The sequence below is a fragment of the Pistacia vera genome, unplaced genomic scaffold (genome assembly GCF_008641045.1).
Source record: "Pistacia vera cultivar Batoury unplaced genomic scaffold, PisVer_v2 Contig581, whole genome shotgun sequence".
Classification (NCBI taxonomy): domain Eukaryota; kingdom Viridiplantae; phylum Streptophyta; class Magnoliopsida; order Sapindales; family Anacardiaceae; genus Pistacia; species Pistacia vera.
In genome coordinates, this window is record NW_022196425.1 from 707,586 (window position 1) to 731,469 (window position 23,884).

Here is a 23,884-nt window from a genome sequence, read left to right on the forward strand (position 1 = left end):
TTTATAATAAACAAACATATTAACTTAATTTTATCATTCATATGCTAGTTTTACAGCTTGTAAGCTTAGAAGCAACCCATCTCATCCCTTCTCCGCATTTTCTCTTTCTCTTACCTTCTTCTCTTCTTCTCTCCCTTTTCTTTCTTTCTTTCTTTTCTTCGCCCTCTTCTCCTTCCTCCCCTTCTCTCCACCATGTGCCAACCATTTGGCAGCTAGATCTGGTCAAGTGGCGCCCAGATCATGATGACCCGATATGACTGGTCACTAGGCAAGATCCCGACACCGGGATATGGACTAGAGGCTAGCCAGATCAAAGCCTCTCTCCCCTCTCTCTCTCTCCCCTACCTTTTTCTCTCTCCCTCTTCCTCCCAACTTCAAACCGCCAAGCATCCCACGCGGGTTATTTATTTTTTTTTTTTTTTTTGTGTGTGTGTGTGTGGTGTTCGCGGGAATGTTTGAGGAAATGAAACGAATCTGGTTTTTTTTGTTTTTTTTTTTAAGTTTAGAGTTGCGGTTGGTGAATACTCAATGAGGAAAAATTGTTGCTTGAGCCTTGAGGTGGTTTAGTTGACTTTTGGATAGGATCGAGTCAAGACCATTTGGGAGATTTGGTTTGTTGTAGTGTTTGTTTTGGCTTCTTGATTGCGTTATTGCGTAGATCAAGATTTGTTGTTTATTTTGATTTTGATTTTTCAAATTAGAAATGAAGACAAAACAGAGAAGAGAAGAATGAAGAAAGGTGAATAAGAAAAAACACATAAGGATAAGGAGACGAGAGGTGGCAAAGGCGGATCTGTTTGCTATTAGAGTTATTCTGTAATTTTAATTAAAATTAATTAATTATAAAAATAGAATAATGAAAATTCATATTAAAAATAGATGCAAGAATTTTAAATTGTAAGATTTTTTGGCTAAATCAAAATTTATCATTTTATCCTTTGACTAACAGATTTCAATATAAGCTAACAAAGATAATTATCATTTTCAAACAAAAAGCGGATAATTATCATTTTCAAACCTTTTACGTATGGCATTGCCTTTACAGCAAACTTTGGGTACGTGCAAGCTGTTCGGGCATTTAATAAATTAGGTTAGCTAGCAATATAAATAATTAATTACGTAATTAGGTTAGCTAGCATATTTTTAATTGAAAAGTAGATTTGAATTAATAGGGGTTAACAATATTGTATCTTCAAGTTAGAAAAAGCCAATGCAACACTGTCCAATCTAATCTATAATCTAACTAGAGATGGGGAAAGCAGGGGCAAACATTCAGCAATCAAATCCAGCTCCTCAATACTATTAAGAACATCAAATTATTTACATCTAAAGGGTGCAACAAACAGTGGTTATTTACATCAAAAGTCTACTTTCCCACGCCACAGCTCCTAAGATTCCCGGTATTTGGTCAGGTCAAATGTCAGGGTCCTCGAACAGCTGAAGAAAAAAAGACATAATTTTGTTAGCGTGTTAATTTAATCTCAGTAGAATAAGAAAACAATCCATATATGATAATGTGCAAAAGTTCACCTTCTGTCTGAGTCCCTGTAAACCCCAACCAAAGCTTCAGCCTTGTCATAAAAGCTATCTTTCAATGATATCACTATACTCTGAAAACCACTGCCTTCACCATCATCCTGATTGCTCTTCCCTCCTTCACATGATTTTGAACGGATGTATCCAGCTACTTTAGAAACGTTTAAATTATCCAAAGCTGCATCAACTTCATCCAATATAAAAAATGGCGAAGGCTTGTAGCTGAAAACCATCATGCATACAGAAAATAACATCAGATTACGAATAAACAGAGATCAAAATAGCTAATCTCCCCTCATCCTCAAAAATTATCTCATACTTGGCGTCTTTCAGTGATATCACAACACTGATGCAACGGAAATCTTATGGTTATAGATAAGATGCATTTGAGTGAGATGAGAGAGAAAGAGTGCTTAACCATAAAATAACTTGATAACAGCAGGAGAGCCGAAATTTTATTTTCCAAACTGCAGGTATCTCCAATGTTAAGCTAAATAGAAGGAAATAAGGTGATATTTTCCCTAAGTTTGACTAGTTCTTGATCTAGCACAGGCATCTCCTGAATTATTATTATTAGTTGTTTGACAACAGACAACTAGTCCAAACTCATAAACAGAACATAGAGTAGGATGCTAAAATCAGGTGATCCGCACTTCAGTCACAATCAATTGAATATATTCTGCAAATTTTTAAAGAAAAAAAATATTATATAATTATAAAGGACACACCTGTGGATAGAGAAGAGTAATGTAAGTGCTGCAACTGTCTTCTCCCCACCAGAGAGCTGATCCATTTCACGAAAGCGCTTTGTTGGTGGCATAACAGTGTATTTGATGCCATGCAAATAAGGATCATCCTCATTTTCTAAGTTCAAATATGCCATCCCACCCAATGGGTGTGTATTGCTCTTCGTTAGTTGTTTGTATATCCTGTCGATATTACTAGAAATATAGTTGAAAGCTTCCATAAACAATTCATATCTGCATCCACCAAAATGAAGCCATAGGCATTATTGTTCCAACATCACAATGTGATACGCTATTTCCATAGTTCTTGCATTCAAGGTATTGTACAAAGATTTAGTATACATGAACACAGAGATAAAGTTGGAAACACATTAAAGTGCAGATTTTGTTAATTCAGCTGCTTCAGTTGCCATGAACAGGGGCAGAAGTTGAGTTTCCCATGTTTTTTATGTAGAAGCTAATATAATCTACAAAGCTAGTCAAAGAAAGGAACCATAGATTGCATACCAAAATTTCTATCAAGTATTTGTTTCACTCTTTTTAAAACAATTCAAACTTAGAGATTAAAGTCAAACCCCTGCATAATAAAATCTTACTATGTAACTAAATTTTGCAAAGGTCATCATGGTATAGAAAGTTTGCAGCACTGTACTAATAAATTAGTACCTCTTCTGCTTAATTGAATTGTAATTTTCAGCTGCTAGCTTCTCCTCCTTTCTGGCAGCTTCAAACTCTTCACTTACAGCCTTTTCCTTCTCTAACAGAACCTCATATTGGTCCAGTGCCTTCAAATTTGGAGCAGTTCTTTCAATTTCTGTGATTAGGGCATCCATTTTTTGCTTGAATTCAGCCTCAAGCCTCTCACGCTCAGAAGGTCTCTTATTCTGCAGAAGCGACCTACTTAACTGACTAAAATCAAAAACAGGGCCTGGTATTGAAGAATCAGTTTCCATGGGGTCTGGAATAGTAGGAAGAATTATGTGTTCTAGTTCACAAGTCTCCACTATTTCCTGCCTCCGTGACATCAGCTGCTCAATCTGTGTCTCCTGTAAAATCAGTAAAGAGAAGTCGATTAACATTTGTTTCAACATCACAATTTACCTACTCTTGAAGAATTTTCAAGCAAATAATTAAATGGATTAAGGAGAAAAAATCTTGACACCTTAGAATTTATCTGACGGTTCAGCTTGGATAAGCTTGTAGTAGCAGCAGAAGCCTGCTTCTCCCATTCCTGGATCTCCTTCTCACACTCTTCCAACTTGGATTTCCACTCTGTCGAAATAGGATTAGAGGAAAACAACTTCTTCAAGAAGAAATAATCATCCATATCACAAAGACAAAATCACCGTAACATTTCAGCTAATTTACACCCAAAAAATGTAGTTGAAAACACTTGAAACAATTCCAAGCTGAGACAATACTTTTAGCCAATTTCTTTGACATGTCTACATATCTTGAATTCAAGTTAATTACATACGCAACTATATAAATGAATTCGCAATTATATTTTTATATTTGTTGACAAAATAACTTGACAAATTCTTAATTTACTTGGCCAACAATTGATCGTATAGAAACATGCTCAAAAATTCATACCACGGACTTCTTCCTTCCAACGATTGATCTCACTAGTAGCTTTCTCAGTTGATGACTTGACATCAGCTTCTTTGTTCTGGATCTCTTTCAAGTCATTTTCAAAGGTAACAAGAGAAGATTCCAGCCTTGAAATTCGTGATTCCACATCACGCTTCTGCTCATACTCCAACCTGGAAATTCGAAATAAAGCAAAATAAATGGTACACAACCAGACATATTTGTCAAATACTTAAGCATATGAACAGAAAATGTCCCACAAACAGCTCAAATGATGAAAGGGAAAATAGAACATGAAAACCTTGATTTAAAATATCAATATCCAACATGACTCCTTTTTTAGGCAAATTCTAGAAATTAATTTGGTCAAAGTCAATATAACTGCAAGACACAGTAACCCAAAAGGCACCAAATATGTAACTGCTAAAAAAATAAATTACAGACACCATAATTATAATTATATAAACAAGAAATCTGACATTTTCTAGAAGAGTCGGCTAATAAAATAGTTTTGAGGTGAAGTAAAACTATCCATTGAAGAACAGTGAACTTCTTCCAACTTGTTCTCTTCCAATACAGAAGCAAACATTAATCTACAATTCAAACAAAAATTGGGGTAAACCCCCCAACAGTCTCAGAAAATTTTACAAGTTTGAAATTTTCAACACTGACTCATCAAATAAGAAAAAACTAACAGCTTCATATAGAGGCTCATTATCATGCATCGCCATGAAGATATCACTCAGCAAATCACAGGTGCAACATGCATAAAAATATACATATTCCATAAAGCAGACATAACAATAACAATATGTAATTATCCATATCCTTCCATCTATCTGGATATGTAAAATAGGGATATTGACCAGGAGAAAATTAAAAACATACTGGTACTTCAACTTAGACAGCTGACTACTCAAGTTAAGCCTTTCTTCAGCAACATTTTGGGCAGCCTTCAGCTGGTTCTCTTCATACTCACGGATATTTGCAACCCCAACAGACCGACTGAAATCTTTGTAGAGACGATCAACAATCTCATTAATCCTCTTTTCCAGCTTCTTGATTTCTGTGGTTCTCCTATCAATTACATCCTTTAACTGCAAGTGTTATTTAAGAGCAATGACATCAGAAGGGTAAAGACATTTTACAAAATAATCTAAACAGAGGGCACCATACACATGAAATTACCTTACGAAGATCAGGATTTATCCGGCCAATTTCTTCCTTGATATTACGCTTTTCCTTCCTCAAGTTGGCAAGTTTGTCATCAATGCTCCGCTGCAATGCAACTTTTCAAGGTGAACCAACTAACAAAAAGCATTTCATTGGAACATGAGTGATCAAATTAGTCAAATACAGCCATTGAAACCTTATCCTACACACTTGGATTGTATCCAAACTGTTTCGAGTTGTTTTCCTACATCTAAGATAATATCTAAAGTTAAACCACAGGCCATAAAGAGACATGAGTGAATTTCACCAATCTTCAGTAGCTGCAATTTATAGAAATAATCATCCTGCTCTTTTCTCCAACCAATGAATTCGTTCCAAGGGCTAAGTCTGTTAAATAAGTGCCATCAAGAATGTTGGACACTTTGCTCATATTAATAAATATTCTGTAGCTGCAATTCATAAAGAGTTAATCGCACATGTAATCATAAAAAATATTGCAAAATCCAATACGTATTGATAACAGTTTATGTCACAGAAAGAACCTAGTACCCACTTGCAATAATATTCCTATTCAAACCTAAAAAAGGTAATACATCAGTCATTTTACCTTCTCAATTTCAGCATACTGAATCTTCTTTTCGAGTCCAGTAATTTTCCCAGACATTTCAGACTCTCTTAGCTGCATCTCCCTAATTGAACCAAGTTCTTCCAACTCTGATTCAAACTGCTCTTTGTTTTTTTTCAGTCCTGTAGAACAGCAACACTCAATCATACAGCAAAAGAACTTCAAAATTTCACTATGACAACCAACCTTCAATCTTTTTATCATCCCACTGTTTCGACCTTGCTTCCATCCCACCAGTTGTACCACCAGTCATTGTCCCAGACTTTGTGAGCAGAATTCCATCAGTAGTTACAACTGATACAAGCACGTGAAACTCAAAATTTAATATAATATCAATTAACGATACTGAACATTTACAACTAAAAGGACAGGAAGAATTTACCCCTAAACCTCTCCCCACTCCAGCTAAGAGCCTTGGCTTCATCAAGGTCATCACAAACTAGAGTATTCCCAACAGCAAAAAGAATTGCCTTCTCCAATGACGGATCGAATGTGCAACTGCTATGTTAAGTTAACAAATCTATGACATTTATTTAGACTTATTGGTCCTCTTTGATTAGTAATAAAAAGTAATTGTTTAGATTATCTGAAAACACATCTTTTCTGAATCTTTGATTTGAAAAACTCAGTAAAATATGAGCAACATCCTTTCAAGGAAAAAGAGTCTGGTAGAACTTCGTAAGTTGTGCTCAAGTGATTGTGATAGCCAGCAATAGTGAAGAATGAAGTAGCAATCAACTCATTACTTGCTTTAAACTCCATTAATAGTTACTAAAATGAAAGTAGGAAAACAAACCATGCACATATAAAGTGTTTCATGAGTCTAATAAAGATGATCCACAGTGATTCAGAACTGCACACATGAAATGTTTTACCCTCAAAATAAACAGACAACATAAGCCAACTTAGGTAAAGGATATTGGATAACATCAAAGATCAGCTTTGCAGTACCACCTAAAGTCCGTAGCCTCTCAACGATTGGCTTAACACGCACTGACTGCAGTGGTATAAACGTTTGGGGAGGAAGCCTTTGCTCTTTCAAATACTGTACAGAACTCAAGGAAGCAATACCATAAATATAATGTAAACTCACATGTTAATTGAGATGACTAACATTTTATATGAAAATTAAATACAGAAATAGAACTTCCATTAATATTATGCAAACAATCAAACAAATCTTCCCAACTACAGATATTTTCTGTACTACATTACCATATTGTGCATCTTTAACCACTAAAAGCTTGAAATATTTACAACTTTCAAACATTGTTTAATAACTAAGAAATGTGATCATCAGGTAAAGATATCTAATTCTTTCATCATTAAAAGAGAATGAAAACATCCGTAGCATCACAGACAAGCGTAGACAAATCTCTGTCAGGGATTACTTTTCAGTAGACAGAACTTATCAGCTACACGTAATTACTCATTTATTTTGGAAGTCATAATCTTTAAGGATGTAAATTGATCAAATCAAGAGCAAAAACAACGTGCTGATATCCATGAACTAACAGAAAGACAGAAAATTTAGAGATTACCTTGATGCATTCCTTTCCTGTACTCTCATCCTCGACCACTACTGCATCCATAAATTTACCCATGGCTACAGTAACAGCAAGGTTGTACTTCTTCTGGGTTGGCCTACACAGATCAGTCATACGTCCGTGAACTCCTTGAAATAGGCGCTTGAGAGTTTCCACAGCTTGAGACAGCTTAGCATCCCTCTCAGTTTCATGCCTATCAGCCTTCAGTTCACGTAATTGATTTTCTATTTCACCAATTTTAGTCTTCAGATTATCATATTTATTCCTGTATAAACAAAAGCAGGGCAGAGCTTTTATAATGACTTATTATTTCCCGAATTTAACAAGGCATATAATACATACAAAGACATGTGACAAAATAAATTTTGTGTGAACCTCGGAGAATATATTAATATAACGAAAGAACAAATTTCACAAAGTAAACCAACGAGTTTAATAACCTGCAATCACGGTGTTTATCTTGCATCAGTCGCAGCTCCTTCTTCAGCGCCATGAGCTCCTCTTTATGTCTAGCAGAAGTCTCTATAACATTTTTCTGTCGCATTCGCATTTGCTCCTCCTGCGCATTCAGTTCATGCTCCCTATTACTCAATTGTTGAAAATTTTCTTCCAAATTCTTTTGCGCTTCAATATCAGCATGTTGTTGCCTATCCAGAACCTCTTTCTCATCTCTTAGCTTTGCAGTTTTCATTCCAGCATCCTCTTTACTGAAACATGAAATTTCCAATTATGGCCGAAAAGATTGAACAAGTTTCGATTTGTGGTAGTGGGGCAGGTATAGAATCCTAATTAGTGAATTCAATTTCCATTCACAATTTTGCAACATAATAAGTTGTGATTCACATTTAAAAAACAAATAAAAAGGCATGACTGCCATCTACCAAAATGCCCATTTTAAAATGGTAAACCAAGAAACACAAGCCTGACTTTGGGGAACCATGAGAAAGGTCAAAATCAATCATTTGGAACAACAACTTTGGAATAGAAACATGCTAATAATTCGCTACATATATGTGGTAAATTCGGCAGCATAAATTGCATATGTCACAGCATAAGCCAAAAAAAAAGGCTGAAACACAAGTCATTTCAGTCAATAATCAACTTTCCCACTCAAACACAAAACAGTTATTTCCCACTCAAACCCACTTACAGTAGTAACTATTAATGACGGTCAGAGTTTGTTCATCTCTGACCATTTAAAAGACATAAATGCCCTCTCAAACACAAAACATGCTAATTGGCCTAAAATGTCTGAAAGCCTTGCATTTTTTAAAAGAAATTGCCAGCAGTGATGTTTCCATGGTTTGCATTTAGTAACATAAGTTCATCTGTACAACTATCTAATAAGCTTGTTCTTTTCAGGAGTTATGGTTTCTTCCTTCATGACTCCTAGTAACATTTCATGCATCAAATTCAAACTAAAGCTTACTCCCAAGCCCCAAATAATCCCTATCTTAATCCCGCGTATTGAATGCTCCCTCCTAACCCCAAGAATACCTCTAAGATGAAACTTTGCATGGCAGAACTCCTTAAACAAGCATTATGCCTCATGCAACCTACCCGTTGTCCCCCTTGCTTGGACCTTCCTCTAAGGGGTTGTTGGGTAACAAGTGCTGATCCAATTTGAGTACCTCAACAGGATAGACCTTATTTATTATTAATTAGATAAATTTAATATCATTTTATTCTATTCATTTTTATTTTTATTAGAATTCTATTTTAATCTATTTATTAAAATTATCTAATTTCGATTATTATTTTAGTATAATTTTTTTTTCATTCAAGTTCCAGAAGTTTGACCCCTCCATCTAATTTTTTTTGTTTTCTTTATGTGCATTTTGACCATAAAAGACAGTTATTAAAACTCAAACCAATTTTTTTGTTCCTAGGTTTCAACAGTTTTCACTACTGAACCTAGCTCCAAGGTAAACAAGGTTTTGTCATCACAGAATAAAGAATGCAGTGGTCATAATATTGTAAATTAGGGACTAAGAAAACCTACATTCGAAAATATTCTGTAAGTTGACTGTCAAGCAATGGAAGTTTCCCAGCAGCATCTCGACTTTTTTCATTTAAATCATCTAGTTTTGCTGTCAGATCTTGTACTCCTTTCTGCAGCTCTTCTATTTCATCAGCATGTTTCCTTCTCTCTTCTCTTTTTCTATCAAGTTCCTTTCGAGTACTCTTGATTTTTGAATTTATGCGAGATCTTTCTTCATTGAATTTGAGAAGCAGAGGTTGCTGCACACAAGAAAATAAAAAAGTAAATATACCATCTATTTTTCTTCACCGAAGACCAGATAAATAATTGATATGGTAGACCAAATGATCATAGTTAAGAGTACCAATTTAAGATAATCTAGTTAACCATTTCTCAGCCATTTGGCCAAATCATTAAACAATCATAGCAAGATCCACATCATTCAACGTACATTCCACCCTCTCCCCACATCCACAGAAAAGAAAACAAGAAATGGCTTTGATACAGGTGGTAGATTTAAAGTTTCATCTTAAAGAAGCATAAAACTAAAATTACCAACAAATGTGTTCAAAAGTGCACTTGAATGGAGAGCCATAGTTCCCAACTAAATTCAATAAATCATAAATTATATTCATCCTAACGTATGTGTAAGAAAGTGATCGGCAGTTGTTGTAACTAATCAAAAAATATATATTCTAGCACAGATCAACAATGGAAATCAAAATAAATCAACAAAAAGACTTCAAACAACTCACATATTTATCGAGTCTACTTCTTTTGTCAGAAATCTTCTTCTCACACAGTGCAACCTCTTTCGAATATCTGTGTAGTTCCTTATTCTTTTCACGTTTTTTATCATTCAGATGATCTAAATCTTGCAATATATCTTGACGGCTTCTCTTATCAGCTTCAAGATCATCACTCATCTTGGTAATATCTTGTTCTATAGTATACAATTGCCATAAAAAGTGTTCTTTCTTCAAAGATTTCTGCAGAGAAGAACAGGAGAAAAATTGGGAAATAAATTCATGACAGGGCAAACAAGGCACTATATAATGAATGACAGCAGAAAAAACACGTATGCAGATATCTTAATGCAAGGCATCCCAGCAAGACAGACAGAGAAACCTTCCAGTCCATACCAGTTGATCTTGCAGGCGAAGATGCTTCTCTGCTTCTTCCTTTTGTTCTTTCTTCTGCTTCCTCTCCAACACTATTGTTTTCTTTTTCTGATAAACAAGAGCTGACTTTTCTTCAGCTCTCGCTTTTTCCTCTTCCAGAACCTCATAATTTCTCCTGAGTTCATCAGACCCAGAAATCTGCTCAAGAAGTCCAGTAAGTTCCTTGGGATTCTTTGAAGCAATGGACTCCACATCACCCTACATTTGAAAAAATATAAAAATAAAAATAATAAGATAGAGAGACCAATATATTCATTAAAAGTAACCTCTAACTTCCAAGAAACCAGCTGCACCATAATAACATAATTTAGGAGGTATAGGCAATCAGTTAAAAATAAGTTTAACTCGATCACTCTTCCTTTCTTTATCGGTCCAATTCCCCATTGCAATAACATGTGTCCATTTCTTAATGTAAAGAGAAAAGACCATTATACAAATCCAAGCACATTTCAATTTCTGACCAACCACAAGCAATTAAAAAAAAAACACATAATGGCATAACCAGATAATAATAACATTTAAATGGATAACTTTAAAAATGCATGAACTTGAACTATACTGAGAATTCTTCAACATTTAAATTTATAAATTTCACATAAAACAAGTGAATAACCTGGAAGACGAGAAAATTTCTGGCTTTAACAAGAATCCCAAGCGACCTCAACTTGCCATTATACTCATCCCAGTTAACGACTTTACCATCAATTCGATACTCGCTTGCACCTGCACTCGTAATAATTCTAGTAAACTGGAGCTCCAAACCGTTTCCCAGCAGATACACCAGTCTCACAAACGCTCTCCTACCTTTCTGCTCCTTCTCTTTATCATCGTAAGCATAAATGAGATCTTTCAACTGAGCCCCACGGAGCTGGCCAGTACGGACACCGAGAACGAAGCTTATGGCATCCATTAGGTTGGATTTCCCAGCTCCATTCGGCCCGATTATTGCGGTGAAGTCGGAGAACGGGCCGATAGTTTGGAGTCCCTTGTAGGACTTGAAGTTTTCGAGTTCCAAACGGTGGATTCTGCCTGGTGAGAGTAAGGAGGGCATCGTTTTAGGGTTTTACAAGTGTGTGGAAGTGAGAATTAGGGTTACGTGGGAACTGGGAGTGGGAATTCCACTGAACAAAGAAGAATATTTCCGTTCAAGGGTTTCTTAAAAGAGAAGGGGAAAAAATTTGGGGGAAAATTTTATGGAGGCATAGTGAGAGTAAACATTCCCAACTGCACGATAGGAAATGGCGCTTCTTTTTGGTGTCTTTGATTCTTTTTTGCAATAAATATCCTGATGCGTTCCGTCTGTCTTAGCGCTTACTTTTGACTTTTCTAATACTGTTCTATGGTATGTAAATATAAAATAATAAATAAAAAAATTTCTATATAATTACAAATCCGAAAAAAAAAAATCTTATTTCATAATTATAGTAAAATTTCTTTATAGTCATAATGGTGCTTTATAGTCATAATGGTACGAACTAATTAATTTTATTACCATAAAAAAGTTAAAATTTAATAGAGGTATAATTATAAAAATTTCTTATTTTATAATTCATTTTTTAGTAGTACAGTATTAGGATTTCAATTTATGTTTTAGTAGTATTATGATTTTAATTCAATACTTCAATTGTCTACTATTTAAACGAATAAAAGATCTTGTCTTATAATTGACAAAGATAAGTGTTCTTGATAAAATTGTAAATACAATTGCTGCATGGTTAAACTGATATGAAGCCACAGACAATTGCTAATTGTTTTAAGAATTACAAAATTAAGATCCCTATGTCGATAAATTACAAGTTATAAATAAAATAGATAAAAATAATCAAAGAGTCATTGTAGAATTGAGTGATCAGATTTAACAATTTCACTACACTAATTGAATGGATATTAATGTCTTGCTCAATCATTCAAATGAGCAATAAGTCATGTATACTTTAACTGAAGAAGAAATTATTACTACAATTACACAAAAAAAAAAAAAATCTTGAGGATGATAATACAGAAATATAAAAAGTTTCGTGCCAAGAAGCTCCGATCATACTTGAGAAGCTATAAATATTTTGGCTTCAATAAGAACATATTCATGCTAGCGAGTACATTACTCGCAAGTTAAAAGATGTGGTAACAATTCTAAAGCATAAATCATTCTCCAAAACAATTTTAAATAAATATTTTATTTCATCTTAAATCTTGAATGTAACAAATAATTTTTTTTTTGTAATATGCATATAATTATTACTATGTGGAGACAATTTTTCTTAAGACAAGAATTAAAAATATTATAACTTATTACAATGTGGAGTTTATTCTTATTTATAATTATCCCAAATTAAGAATATAATTTTTTATCCTTATATAGAATATTAATACGGAGAGATTTGACTGTATAATCCTTTTTCTTATTATAAAACGTATACTTTTCGGATAATTACTGAAAAAAAAAAAAATCGAAGTACAGTTTAAGAAATCATATTTTTCACGGTATTCATAACACTCTCAGCTCTCAAGCCGTAAGTAAATGACTTGAAAATTGTTTTTTCAGTAGTAGCAAGAAGTTGAAATTTTCCAAATTTGTCCGCTACTTGATGTGATAATATTCACAGACAGAGTCGGAAGAATATAATTATACTAGCATGTAATAATATCCAGTAATTGATAAACTAAAAGTCGTTTAAGAGGAGGATACATAGACACCGTAATCTTAATTACATGAAATTCTATTAACTAAAACAATCTCATAACTAATGATTAGTTATGTCATTACAAGGCAACCAGAGTTAATCAAACAAGTACACTGTAAAGCTTACACCAAAGCATCCCTCTTATCACCCGCTTTGTTATTCAACACCTCTCTTAACTGTGCTGGATTCGGTACTCTCCCCTTTTGAGGACTCCGCTGCCTTGGTCTTGTTTTCATTCACTGCCGCTCTGGTCTTGTTTTCATTCACTGCCGCTCTGGTCTCGTTTTCATTCACTACTGCCTTGGTCTTGTTTTCATTCACAGCAGCTCTGGTCTCGTTTTCATTCAACGCTGCCTTGGACTCGTTTTCATAAACCGCTGCTCTGGTCTCGTGTTCATTCACTGCTGCCTTGCTCTCGTGTTCATTCACTGCTGCCTTGCTCTCGTGTTCATTCACCGCTGCCTTGGTCTCATTTTGAGCTCCGACATGAGGAGGCAATTTGATGTCAGTGAGAACAGAGCTTTCAGGTTGTTCTCCAGATTTGAGAGCAGCTTCTAGTTCCTCATATCTGGAAATGGTTTGTAGCAGCTGATCATGAAGATTAAGCGCCTCAAAGAGCATACCTTCATCGTCAGTAGTGCTTTCTATAATCCTCTGAATGCCAGGCTGAGACTCCTTGCACTTCTCAAGCATGCTCACAGTCAGGTCATCCTGCAACCATATAAAAAGTTTTCTTGGCTGATGATTTTACAATTTCTTGGAGTGACAAGAGAACCTTCCGCTAGGTAGATGAGAAGTCTACACGCCAACTAGATCCCAGGGAAATAATAAACTACTTTCTGATGTGGCTATAAACATACATTTTGTCTGAAACATAATTTCACATGCATGCACACAGAACATGTTTGGGGAAAAAGATTGAGAATATAAAGTTGTGAATCCCTATTTTTACACACTTCAACCAGGCATATACTTATTTGTTTGGTAGAATTCAAAAACATTTACAGAAATATTATAAAAACATGGCTTTATATGTAAGATGCCAAAACGATCTTTCTGGAAAGGATGCAAATTACTGATTCGTAGACAACAAACTCTAAAAATAATGAGAGTAAAATACTATCCAAAGTGTGTAGAATCATTGGATATTAAGCTATAACAGAAAAGCTGATGAAGGTGAATGAGTAATACTTCAATGTAAAAAGTTAAGTGATTACCTTAATGGGTTTTGGCTCCGTTTCACTATTCAACAAACTGGAGAGCAGATCAAGGCTATTCTGAGTTATAACAAGAAATTCCTTCTTCTCATCAACTGAGAGGCTCCCAAAATTATAGGTCAAACCACCATGATCTCCACTCTGCAATCCAGTGTCAGGAACAGGATAGCTTTCAGGAGACAGTGGCTCTTGATGAACATATGACTCCAAGGAGTACTGCATGGGCGGCATATTCCCATCTTCTACTGGTGGAGGCACACTTCTTTCTTTCAAGCTCTGCCATATCCCCAAAATAAGATAAACAATTGAGTTACTAACGTAATGGCAACACCAATATCTTTCAAATGCATATAAACCATGCGCACAATGGTAACTGACTATGACTAAAAAATGTAGACATCTCTGAGGTGAACAAAAAAAGGATATCCTGAATAGGGCACCATGGATGAACTAAAATTGGAAGTCAATATGACATTCAGCAAGTTCTATTGAAATCCACAATTTTGCTCAGTAAAGTTCTTAAAGTGAAGTTTCCAAGTTTATTCACACAAGTTGACAACAGTTAGGAGTGTCCCTGAACTACAACTAGGGAATGCAACCGTATGAAGTGGGGTTATCTGAAAACAACCTTGCAAGTTGCAAATGCTCAACAAAATCTGCCTAATAGTATAAAAGAAAGTGTTTAATTTATCCACTCCCACCAATACTGAGATAAAACTTCAAAGACAAGCCAAGCACTATGCATATTGAAGGTTGCATCCATCGGAATCGATCTTTAAATATAACAAGGAGGTAATAAAAATAAAATAAAAAAACTAAATGGTCAATGTACTAAGTACATATCTATAAGTAAACCTACATTTAGAACTTGAACCTTGAGTACCAACAAGTGTTGCATATAATATGTAACAATAACAAGACAAGTAATCAAGTTTAGGAAGAGGACTCACCATATAAGTCTGGCGAAACACTGGAAGATATGCCACATCCTCGGACTCTCCCCAAGCCCTAATCAACTGCAAAGCTCGATTTCTATTCCCCTGATCCGTCTCTGGATTCTGTATCATCCTAACCATCTCATCCAACACCTTCTCAGACGCGACCTCAGAGAAAACCTTTTCACAGTTCATAGTACATGCCTCCAACAAATCAAGACTCAATCTCAGGCTCACAACACTCTTACCCGATATCTTTCTCTTTATTGTCCTAACAATCTCTGACCCACTAAACTCCTCACTGTTGATCATCGCGCATATCCTCATATTCATGCCCCAGTTAGGCTCTTCCAAAGTTTCTAACGTGGCCTCATCAACCATCTTTGATTCCGGTGTCGGGGTTTGTAAAATTTCCTTCACTTTTCCACTAACAATTCGTCCCATTTGAGCCCCACCAGTCTTAATTCTTTCCCCTAATTGAGCTAGTTTAAGCTTGTCCATCACTTTCTAAAGCTCTCAAAACTCGAAATCAGCAACAATAATAAAACCTATATTTGATTAAATCAAACTTTAGCAAAGTATGAGCATCTCCAAGCCAAACATTATTAAAAATATACATTCAACATATCAGATAAAAATCAATAAGAAAAAATATTTTTTTTCCTTTTGGCCGCTGAGAAAATGAATCAATGAATAAAATACAATTCTTCCTTTTGGCTGCTGAGAAAATGAATCGATGAATAACAATTTATCGAAACCCCACACCCGCTGTTTTGTTGTTATAAAAAAAAACGAAAACACAACAACTTTATTCCACTACTTTCTCGGCAACCAAACAGACAAAAACGAAATACAATTACTTAGCGGAACAAAATTTGAGCATTTAGACAAACCTCCGTTTAGCTCCAATTTGTAGATTTGTGAAAACGACGAAGTTTAGTTTATTTAATTAGGGCTTCGAATTGAACTGGCCTTTTCATTTTGTTAGCCAGCGAGAGATGAGAATGGTCCAATTTTATGATACTCGTGGCGTTTGCATGCCCCCACGTGGTTCTTGTGGGCTCCACTGCTAATTTGATACCGGAATAAATAAAGAATTTCTCTACTTGCTAAAAAAATCTTGTTGTATAACTATACACCAAATACTGCTTCATCTACGTTAAATATATACAAATTTGGAATTAATTCCTTATATAGCCCTCAAATTAAAAAATAACTCATCTCTAATTATCATTGTAAATAAGACTTTTTATGCTTACGATTTTACCCTGCTAAAAATTGACTTCACTTTTCTCTTTCTTCTTTTCTAATTTTTCTGTTATTATGCTTACAACTAAATTATATAAACATACAAAAAACAAATAATAGAGTAATTATTTTCAATGTTTTAAAACCCAACTCGGGGTGAAACCCGGCAAAGCTTCCGGGTCCCAGGTTGACCGGTTGACAAAAATTTTTAAAATTTAGCAAATATACCCCTAAAAATTTTTAAGTCCCTATAGGTTTGAAATTTATCAAGCATACCCCAACTGCAAATCGACCGGTGACTGATTAGCAGCAGCGACACCCTAGATGCAACCCCAATCGTCCCTTGAGCCCATTTCCATCAAAATATACCCAAGATCTGGCCGAAATAGATTTGATTTCGGCCAAATCTCACCGACGTCGACGTCGGCATTCCAGGCCAGATCCCATCAATTCCGACAACAACAACCCTCCCCATCACCCCATAATTACTCCCTTTTCCCTCCCGACCAAAACCCACCTCACCCCACCCCCATTAGCCTCGTCAATCGCCGGAAAAATCTCATCATTGCCGCTGCTAGTTTTGTTCGATTTTCGGTCGATTTACTACCAGAAATCAAATCTTTCACCACCATTACAGTCACCGAAAATTTCTTTTCAAAAGCCCCAACATTCTGACAGTTAATTGTTCCCCAATCATCACCGAAAATCCTAGGGTATTGGGTGAATAGGAAAAAATTAAACTCAGCCCATTGAAGCTTTCGGGTCCCGGTTCAACCGGCCGAGCCGGGCCGGGTTTTAAAACATTGGTTATTTTACATAAATTTTGTGTAATTTTTATTTATTTGAATGACTCAGTTGTAAACAAAACATTATAGATGCTTAAAATATTGTTAGATATATGTTTTTTATTGTTTATATATCATATCATGATTGAGAGAGTGAAATTGACTTTAGTTTATATATATTTTAACATTAAATTCTTAATTAAAAAAAAAAAAGACCACAATATTCTGCATTTCAATTTTAAATCTTTTTATAGGTTTTGTTTACGAAGTCATTTATAAATTGATTCTTTTACTTTGATTTTTTAAAATGATCAATAAAGTAAATTTCTCAAAATTTGGTTGATGTTGACATTTTCCAATTTATAATGGTAAAATTTTAAATCACGTACATTTTTCACGGTATTCATAACACTCTCAGCTCTCAAGCCGTAAGTAAATGACTTGAAAATTGTTTTTTCAGTAGTAGCAAGAAGTTGAAATTTTTCAAATTTGTCCGCTACTTGATGTGATAATATTCACAGACAGAGTCGGAAGAATATAATTATACTAGCATGTAATAATATCCAGTAATTGATAAACTAAAATTCGTTTAAGAGGAGGATATATAGATACCGTAATCTTAATTACATGAAATTCTATTAACTAAAACAATCTCATAACTAATGATTAGTTATGTCATTACAAGGCAACCAGAGTTAATCAAACAAGTACACTCTAAAGCTTACACCAAAGCATCACTCTTAACACCCGCTTTGTTATTCAACACTTCTCTTAACTGTGCTGGATTCGGTACTCTCCCCTTTCGGGGACTCCGCTGCCTTGGTCTTGTTTTCATTCACTGCCGCTCTGGTCTTGTTTTCATTCACTGCCGCTCTGGTCTCGTTTTCATTCACTACTGTCTTGGTCTTGTTTTCATTCACAGCGGCTCTGGTCTCGTTTTCATTCACTGCTGCCTTGGTCTCGTTTTCATAAACCGCTGCTCTGGTCTCGTGTTCATTCACTGCTGCCTTGCTCTCGTGTTCATTCACTGCTGCCTTGCTCTCGTGTTCATTCACCACTGCCTTGGTCTCATTTTGAGCTCCGACATGAGGAGGCAATTTGATGTCAGTGAGAACAGAGCTTTCAGGTTGTTCTCCAGATTTTAGAGCAGCTTCTAGTTCCTCATATCTGGAAATGGTTTGTAGCAGCTGATCATGAAGATTAAGCGCCTCAAAGAGCATACCTTCATCGTCAGTAGTGCTTTCTATAATCCTCTGAATGCCAGGCTGAGACTCCTTGCACTTCTCAAGCATGCTCACAGTCAGGTCATCCTGCAACCATATAAAAAGTTTTCTTGGCTGATGATTTTACAATTTCTTGGAGTGACAAGAGAACCTTCCGCTAGGTAGATGAGAAGTCTACACGCCAACTAGATCCCAGGGAAATAATAAACTACTTTCTGATGTGGCTATAAACATACATTTTGTCTGAAACATAATTTCACATGCATGCACACAGAACATGTTTGGGGAAAAAGATTGAGAATATAAAGTTGTGAATCCCTATTTTTACACACTTCAACCAGGCATATACTTATTTGTTTGGTAGAATTCAAAAACATTTACAGAAATATTATAAAAACATGGCTTTATATGTAAGATGCCAAAACGATCTTTCTGGAAAGGATGCAAATTACTGATTCGTAGACAACAAACTCTAAAAATAATGAGAGTAAAATACTATCCAAAGTGTGTAGAATCATTGGATATTAAGCTATAACAGAAAAGCTGATGAAGGTGAATGAGTAATACTTCAATGTAAAAAGTTAAGTGATTACCTTAATGGGTTTTGGCTCCGTTTCACTATTCAACAAACTGGAGAGCAGATCAAGGCTATTCTGAGTTATAACAAGAAATTCCTTCTTCTCATCAACTGAGAGGCTCCCAAAATTATAGGTCAAACCACCATGATCTCCACTCTGCAATCCAGTGTCAGGAACAGGATAGCTTTCAGGAGACAGTGGCTCTTGATGAACATATGACTCCAAGGAGTACTGCATGGGCGGCATATTCCCATCTTCTACTGGTGGAGGCACACTTCTTTCTTTCAAGCTCTGCCATATCCCCAAAATAAGATAAACAATTGAGTTACTAACGTAATGGCAACACCAATATCTTTCAAATGCATATAAACCATGCGCACAATGGTAACTGACTATGACTAAAAAATGTAGACATCTCTGAGGTGAACAAAAAAAGGATATCCTGAATAGGGCACCATGGATGAACTAAAATTGGAAGTCAATATGACATTCAGCAAGTTCTATTGAAATCCACAATTTTGCTCAGTAAAGTTCTTAAAGTGAAGTTTCCAAGTTTATTCACACAAGTTGACAACAGTTAGGAGTGTCCCTGAACTACAACTAGGGAATGCAACCGTATGAAGTGGGGTTATCTGAAAACAACCTTGCAAGTTGCAAATGCTCAACAAAATCTGCCTAATAGTATAAAAGAAAGTGTTTAATTTATCCACTCCCACCAATACTGAGATAAAACTTCAAAGACAAGCCAAGCACTATGCATATTGAAGGTTGCATCCATCGGAATCGATCTTTAAATATAACAAGGAGGTAATAAAAATAAAATAAAAAAACTAAATGGTCAATGTACTAAGTACATATCTATAAGTAAACCTACATTTAGAACTTGAACCTTGAGTACCAACAAGTGTTGCATATAATATGTAACAATAACAAGACAAGTAATCAAGTTTAGGAAGAGGACTCACCATATAAGTCTGGCGAAACACTGGAAGATATGCCACATCCTCGGACTCTCCCCAAGCCCTAATCAACTGCAAAGCTCGATTTCTATTCCCCTGATCCGTCTCTGGATTCTGTATCATCCTAACCATCTCATCCAACACCTTCTCAGACGCGACCTCAGAGAAAACCTTTTCACAGTTCATAGTACATGCCTCCAACAAATCAAGACTCAATCTCAGGCTCACAACACTCTTACCCGATATCTTTCTCTTTATTGTCCTAACAATCTCTGACCCACTAAACTCCTCACTGTTGATCATCGCGCATATCCTCATATTCATGCCCCAGTTAGGCTCTTCCAAAGTTTCTAACGTGGCCTCATCAACCATCTTTGATTCCGGTGTCGGGGTTTGTAAAATTTCCTTCACTTTTCCACTAACAATTCGTCCCATTTGAGCCCCACCAGTCTTAATTCTTTCCCCTAATTGAGCTAGTTTAAGCTTGTCCATCACTTTCTAAAGCTCTCAAAACTCGAAATCAGCAACAATAATAAAACCTATATTTGATTAAATCAAACTTTAGCAAAGTATGAGCATCTCCAAGCCAAACATTATTAAAAATATACATTCAACATATCAGATAAAAATCAATAAGAAAAAATATTTTTTTTCCTTTTGGCCGCTGAGAAAATGAATCAATGAATAAAATACAATTCTTCCTTTTGGCTGCTGAGAAAATGAATCGATGAATAACAATTTATCGAAACCCCACACCCGCTGTTTTGTTGTTATAAAAAAAAACGAAAACACAACAACTTTATTCCACTACTTTCTTGGCAACCAAACAGACGAAAACGAAATACAATTACTTAGCGGAACAAAATTTGAGCATTTAGACAAACCTCCGTTTAGCTCCAATTTGTAGATTTGTGAAAACGACGAAGTTCAGTTTATTTAATTAGGGCTTCGAATTGAACTGGCCTTTTCATTTTGTTAGCCAGCGAGAGATGAGAATGGTCCAATTTTATGATACTCGTGGCGTTTGCATGCCCCCACGTGGTTCTTGTGGGCTCCACTGCTAATTTGATACCGAAATAAATAAAGAATTTCTCCACTTGCTAAAAAAATCTTGTTGTATAACTATACACCAGATACTGCTTTATCTACATTAAATATATACAAATTTGGAATTAATTCCTTATATAGCCCTCAAATTAAAAAATAACTCATCTCTAATTATCATTATAAATGAGGCTTTTTATGCTTACGATTTTACCCTTCTAAAAATTCACTTCACTTTTCTCTTTCTTCTTTTCTAATTTTTTTTTTTTTTGTCTTCGTCCTTCCTTAAAAGCAAAATTATGTTTATAACTAAATCGTACTAACATACCAAAAACAAATAATAGAGTAGTCATTTTATATCAATTTTACGCAATTTTTATCTATTTGAATGACTCGGTTATAAACAAAATATTATTGCTTCTTAAAATATTTTTACAGATACATTTTTTTATTGTTTGTATATACACCCCTAAGTGTATATTATGTTAATACAAATACAATCTTATAGGAAAAGAAAAATTGTCTTTTATAGATAAATAACAATAAAATTACACTTACAATTTTTTCATACAATTTTGAGGTGATAACTCGCGATTGATCAGTTTGTATTTAGACAGATAAGACCCATTGTAAGCTGACTAATCACGAGCTACCACATCCAAGGTTGTATGTAAAAGTTGTAAATGTAGTGCTGCTCAAAGAATATACAGTAGAACCTCACTATAGTGATACTCTATATAAGAATAACCTCAATGTAGTTATAAAAAGATATGGTCCCAACTTGAGTTAGTTATAAATAAGAATAAATTTCACATTGTAATAAGTTATAATTTATTTGCCTCTACATATATATATATATATATATATATATATATATTGTTACCATATCTTTTATCTTGCAGATACATAATAAGTCACTAGCATGGATACCTTTTTGTTGAAGCCAAAATAATTATAATTTCTCAAGCATGTTTAAAACTTCTTGGCATGAAACTTTTGGTATTTCTAGACTATCATCATCGGGATTATCTTCTTTCTCTTATTGTCTAATTCCAGTAATGATTTATTTTTCAATTAAAGCATAAACGAATTATTGCTCATTTCGATTATTGAAGAAGACATTAATATCAATTTGATTAGTGTTGTGAAGTTGTCAAATTTGATTACTAAAACACATGAATTATCAAAACAATAATTTTTGAATCAAAACAATTAGTCTAACTATACCTCTATTAAATTATAACCTTCTCATGACAATAAATTTAATTGGTTCCAACATTATGATTATAAAGAGATTCTATTGTATTACATTTACGAAGTTCATGTACAAAAATATATGTATAAAGTGATGTTTCATATCAATCATGATATATAAAGTGATATGTCATATCAATTATGATACAGGTATTTTTTTCTACCAGGACTTTGTAATTGTAATATTCCTTTTTAGTCTTTATAAAATATTGAAAATATCTACTTTGATGAGATTAATATTATTATACTCTACTCAGGCGATTGAACTTGACCCTATTAAACTAGACAACTCGAGTTTATTCAATTATTTTTGGGTTTGTTTATCAGTTCTCCAAAAAGTTAATTTTCAACCTAATTTGAATGGACGCAATTTTTTATCTTTCTTTATGCATTAAACATACCTTTGACAGTTCATATATATTTTAACACTAAATTCTTAAAAAAAAAAAAAAAAAAACCACAATATTCTGCATTTCAATTTAAAATCTTCTTATAGGTCTTGTTTACGAAGTCATTTGTAAATTGATTATCTTTTACTTTGATTTTTTAAAACGATCAATAAAGTAAATTTCTCAAAATTTGGTTGATGTTGACATTTTCCAATTTATAATGGTAAAATTTTAAATCACATTGCCAATTTATAATGTAATATATAATATTGATTTCCATGACATTCTTTTATACATTAGAATGTTATTTTAAAACTTTGAGTAATGTTACATTTATACCACTCTTTTACATAATTTTTATTACATCATGATGTAGCATATATCACAATCACATAAATTTTTAATTATTTTAATTTTTTAATGTTATAATAGAATTTGTGTGGTTATAACATATACCACATCATGATGTAATAAAAATTGTATAAAAGAACGGTGTAAACGTAACATTACTCTAAAACTTTTTTGGTGAGAACTTGTGTTAGGCCAAACATTGGGTGGGAACATGTCGGTTGCCCTACAATAAAATAATAATCAACTTATGGTGATCATATTTAAAAAACAGGAAAAGAATACTTAACCATTTTGATGATTTTTTTTTTTTTTTTTTTCAAAGACTAATATCTACCTAAATCTAATATAAAATATTTTTTCCGTGAAATTATCAATAATATCTCATGCCAATGCCAGTCTACTTGTCAATAATGTATATGTATTCCAAATGTTATGTACTAATTAATATTTGTTCTAATATATGAAAGGACGTGGATAAATAAATAAATACGAAGATAATCTATTTCCTTTATTAATAAATACACATAATCGTAATTACCATGTTGTGGAAAATACAATCTCGTTTAACCTTATAAAATGTAACAATAATACGAGACGTTAAATTGTAACATCCAATACCATATTAAAAATAAACCATAATCTTTTATAAACAAATCTTACACTGTTTAATAACATGTGTCATCAATTGTCTGACAGGGACTATCGTGACATTTTATGATTTTATTGGATGAACTAATTAATACTTTCACCGAACCTTGGGGACGAAAAATTATTAACTCTAAAATTGGAACAATATTCTCTGAGAATTTTAACTTATATATGTAAAGTTATATGTATC

At 34.2% G+C, this 23,884-nt stretch overlaps 3 protein-coding genes across 3 annotated transcripts; all 3 read right to left on the reverse strand.

Moving 5' to 3' along the window:
• Positions 1-1,271: 1,271 nt before the first annotated feature.
• LOC116109484 (structural maintenance of chromosomes protein 1) lies at positions 1,272-11,433 on the reverse strand. The gene is made up of 18 exons (XM_031395696.1): positions 10,996-11,433; positions 10,344-10,580; positions 9,957-10,190; positions 9,223-9,461; positions 7,661-7,927; positions 7,215-7,485; positions 6,594-6,718; positions 6,056-6,165; positions 5,860-5,967; positions 5,656-5,795; positions 5,064-5,153; positions 4,764-4,972; positions 3,879-4,048; positions 3,445-3,554; positions 2,949-3,328; positions 2,265-2,516; positions 1,531-1,758; positions 1,272-1,437 (listed from the first exon to the last, which is right to left on the reverse strand). The coding sequence occupies exons 1-18, from the start codon at positions 11,431-11,433 to the stop codon at positions 1,389-1,391; spliced, it is 3,657 nt and encodes a 1,218-aa protein (XP_031251556.1). The 3' UTR covers positions 1,272-1,388.
• Positions 11,434-13,018: 1,585 nt separating this feature from the next.
• LOC116109500 (TOM1-like protein 2) lies at positions 13,019-16,204 on the reverse strand. Its single transcript, XM_031395715.1, has 4 exons — positions 16,109-16,204; positions 15,231-15,763; positions 14,281-14,556; positions 13,019-13,774 (listed from the first exon to the last, which is right to left on the reverse strand). The coding sequence occupies exons 2-4, from the start codon at positions 15,714-15,716 to the stop codon at positions 13,220-13,222; spliced, it is 1,317 nt and encodes a 438-aa protein (XP_031251575.1). The 5' UTR covers positions 15,717-15,763; positions 16,109-16,204; the 3' UTR covers positions 13,019-13,219.
• A 1,799-nt stretch (positions 16,205-18,003) lies between these two features.
• LOC116109544 (TOM1-like protein 2) lies at positions 18,004-20,977 on the reverse strand. Its single transcript, XM_031395771.1, has 4 exons — positions 20,893-20,977; positions 20,015-20,547; positions 19,065-19,340; positions 18,004-18,558 (listed from the first exon to the last, which is right to left on the reverse strand). The coding sequence occupies exons 2-4, from the start codon at positions 20,498-20,500 to the stop codon at positions 18,004-18,006; spliced, it is 1,317 nt and encodes a 438-aa protein (XP_031251631.1). The 5' UTR covers positions 20,501-20,547; positions 20,893-20,977.
• Between the last annotated feature and the right edge of the window lie 2,907 nt (positions 20,978-23,884).

Bases quoted from the DNA above. Each gene is read 5' to 3' on its own strand.
- LOC116109484 (XM_031395696.1), bottom strand. From the start codon at position 11,433: ATGCCCTCCTTACTCTCACCAGGCAGAATCCACCGTTTGGAACTCGAA. The intron at 10,191-10,343 runs GTATGGACTGGA...TCTTCTCTGCAG, and splicing joins TTCGCCTGCAAGATCAACTG to AAATCTTTGAAGAAAGAACA. The intron at 7,928-9,222 runs GTAGGTTTTCTT...TTCATGTTTCAG, and splicing joins CTTACAGAATATTTTCGAAT to TAAAGAGGATGCTGGAATGA.
- LOC116109500 (XM_031395715.1), bottom strand. From the start codon at position 15,716: ATGGACAAGCTTAAACTAGCTCAATTAGGGGAAAGAATTAAGACTGGT. The intron at 14,557-15,230 runs GTGAGTCCTCTT...GGGATATGGCAG, and splicing joins TGTTTCGCCAGACTTATATG to AGCTTGAAAGAAAGAAGTGT. The intron at 13,775-14,280 runs GTAATCACTTAA...ATATGGTTGCAG, and splicing joins CGGAGCCAAAACCCATTAAG to GATGACCTGACTGTGAGCAT.
- LOC116109544 (XM_031395771.1), bottom strand. From the start codon at position 20,500: ATGGACAAGCTTAAACTAGCTCAATTAGGGGAAAGAATTAAGACTGGT. The intron at 19,341-20,014 runs GTGAGTCCTCTT...GGGATATGGCAG, and splicing joins TGTTTCGCCAGACTTATATG to AGCTTGAAAGAAAGAAGTGT. The intron at 18,559-19,064 runs GTAATCACTTAA...ATATGGTTGCAG, and splicing joins CGGAGCCAAAACCCATTAAG to GATGACCTGACTGTGAGCAT.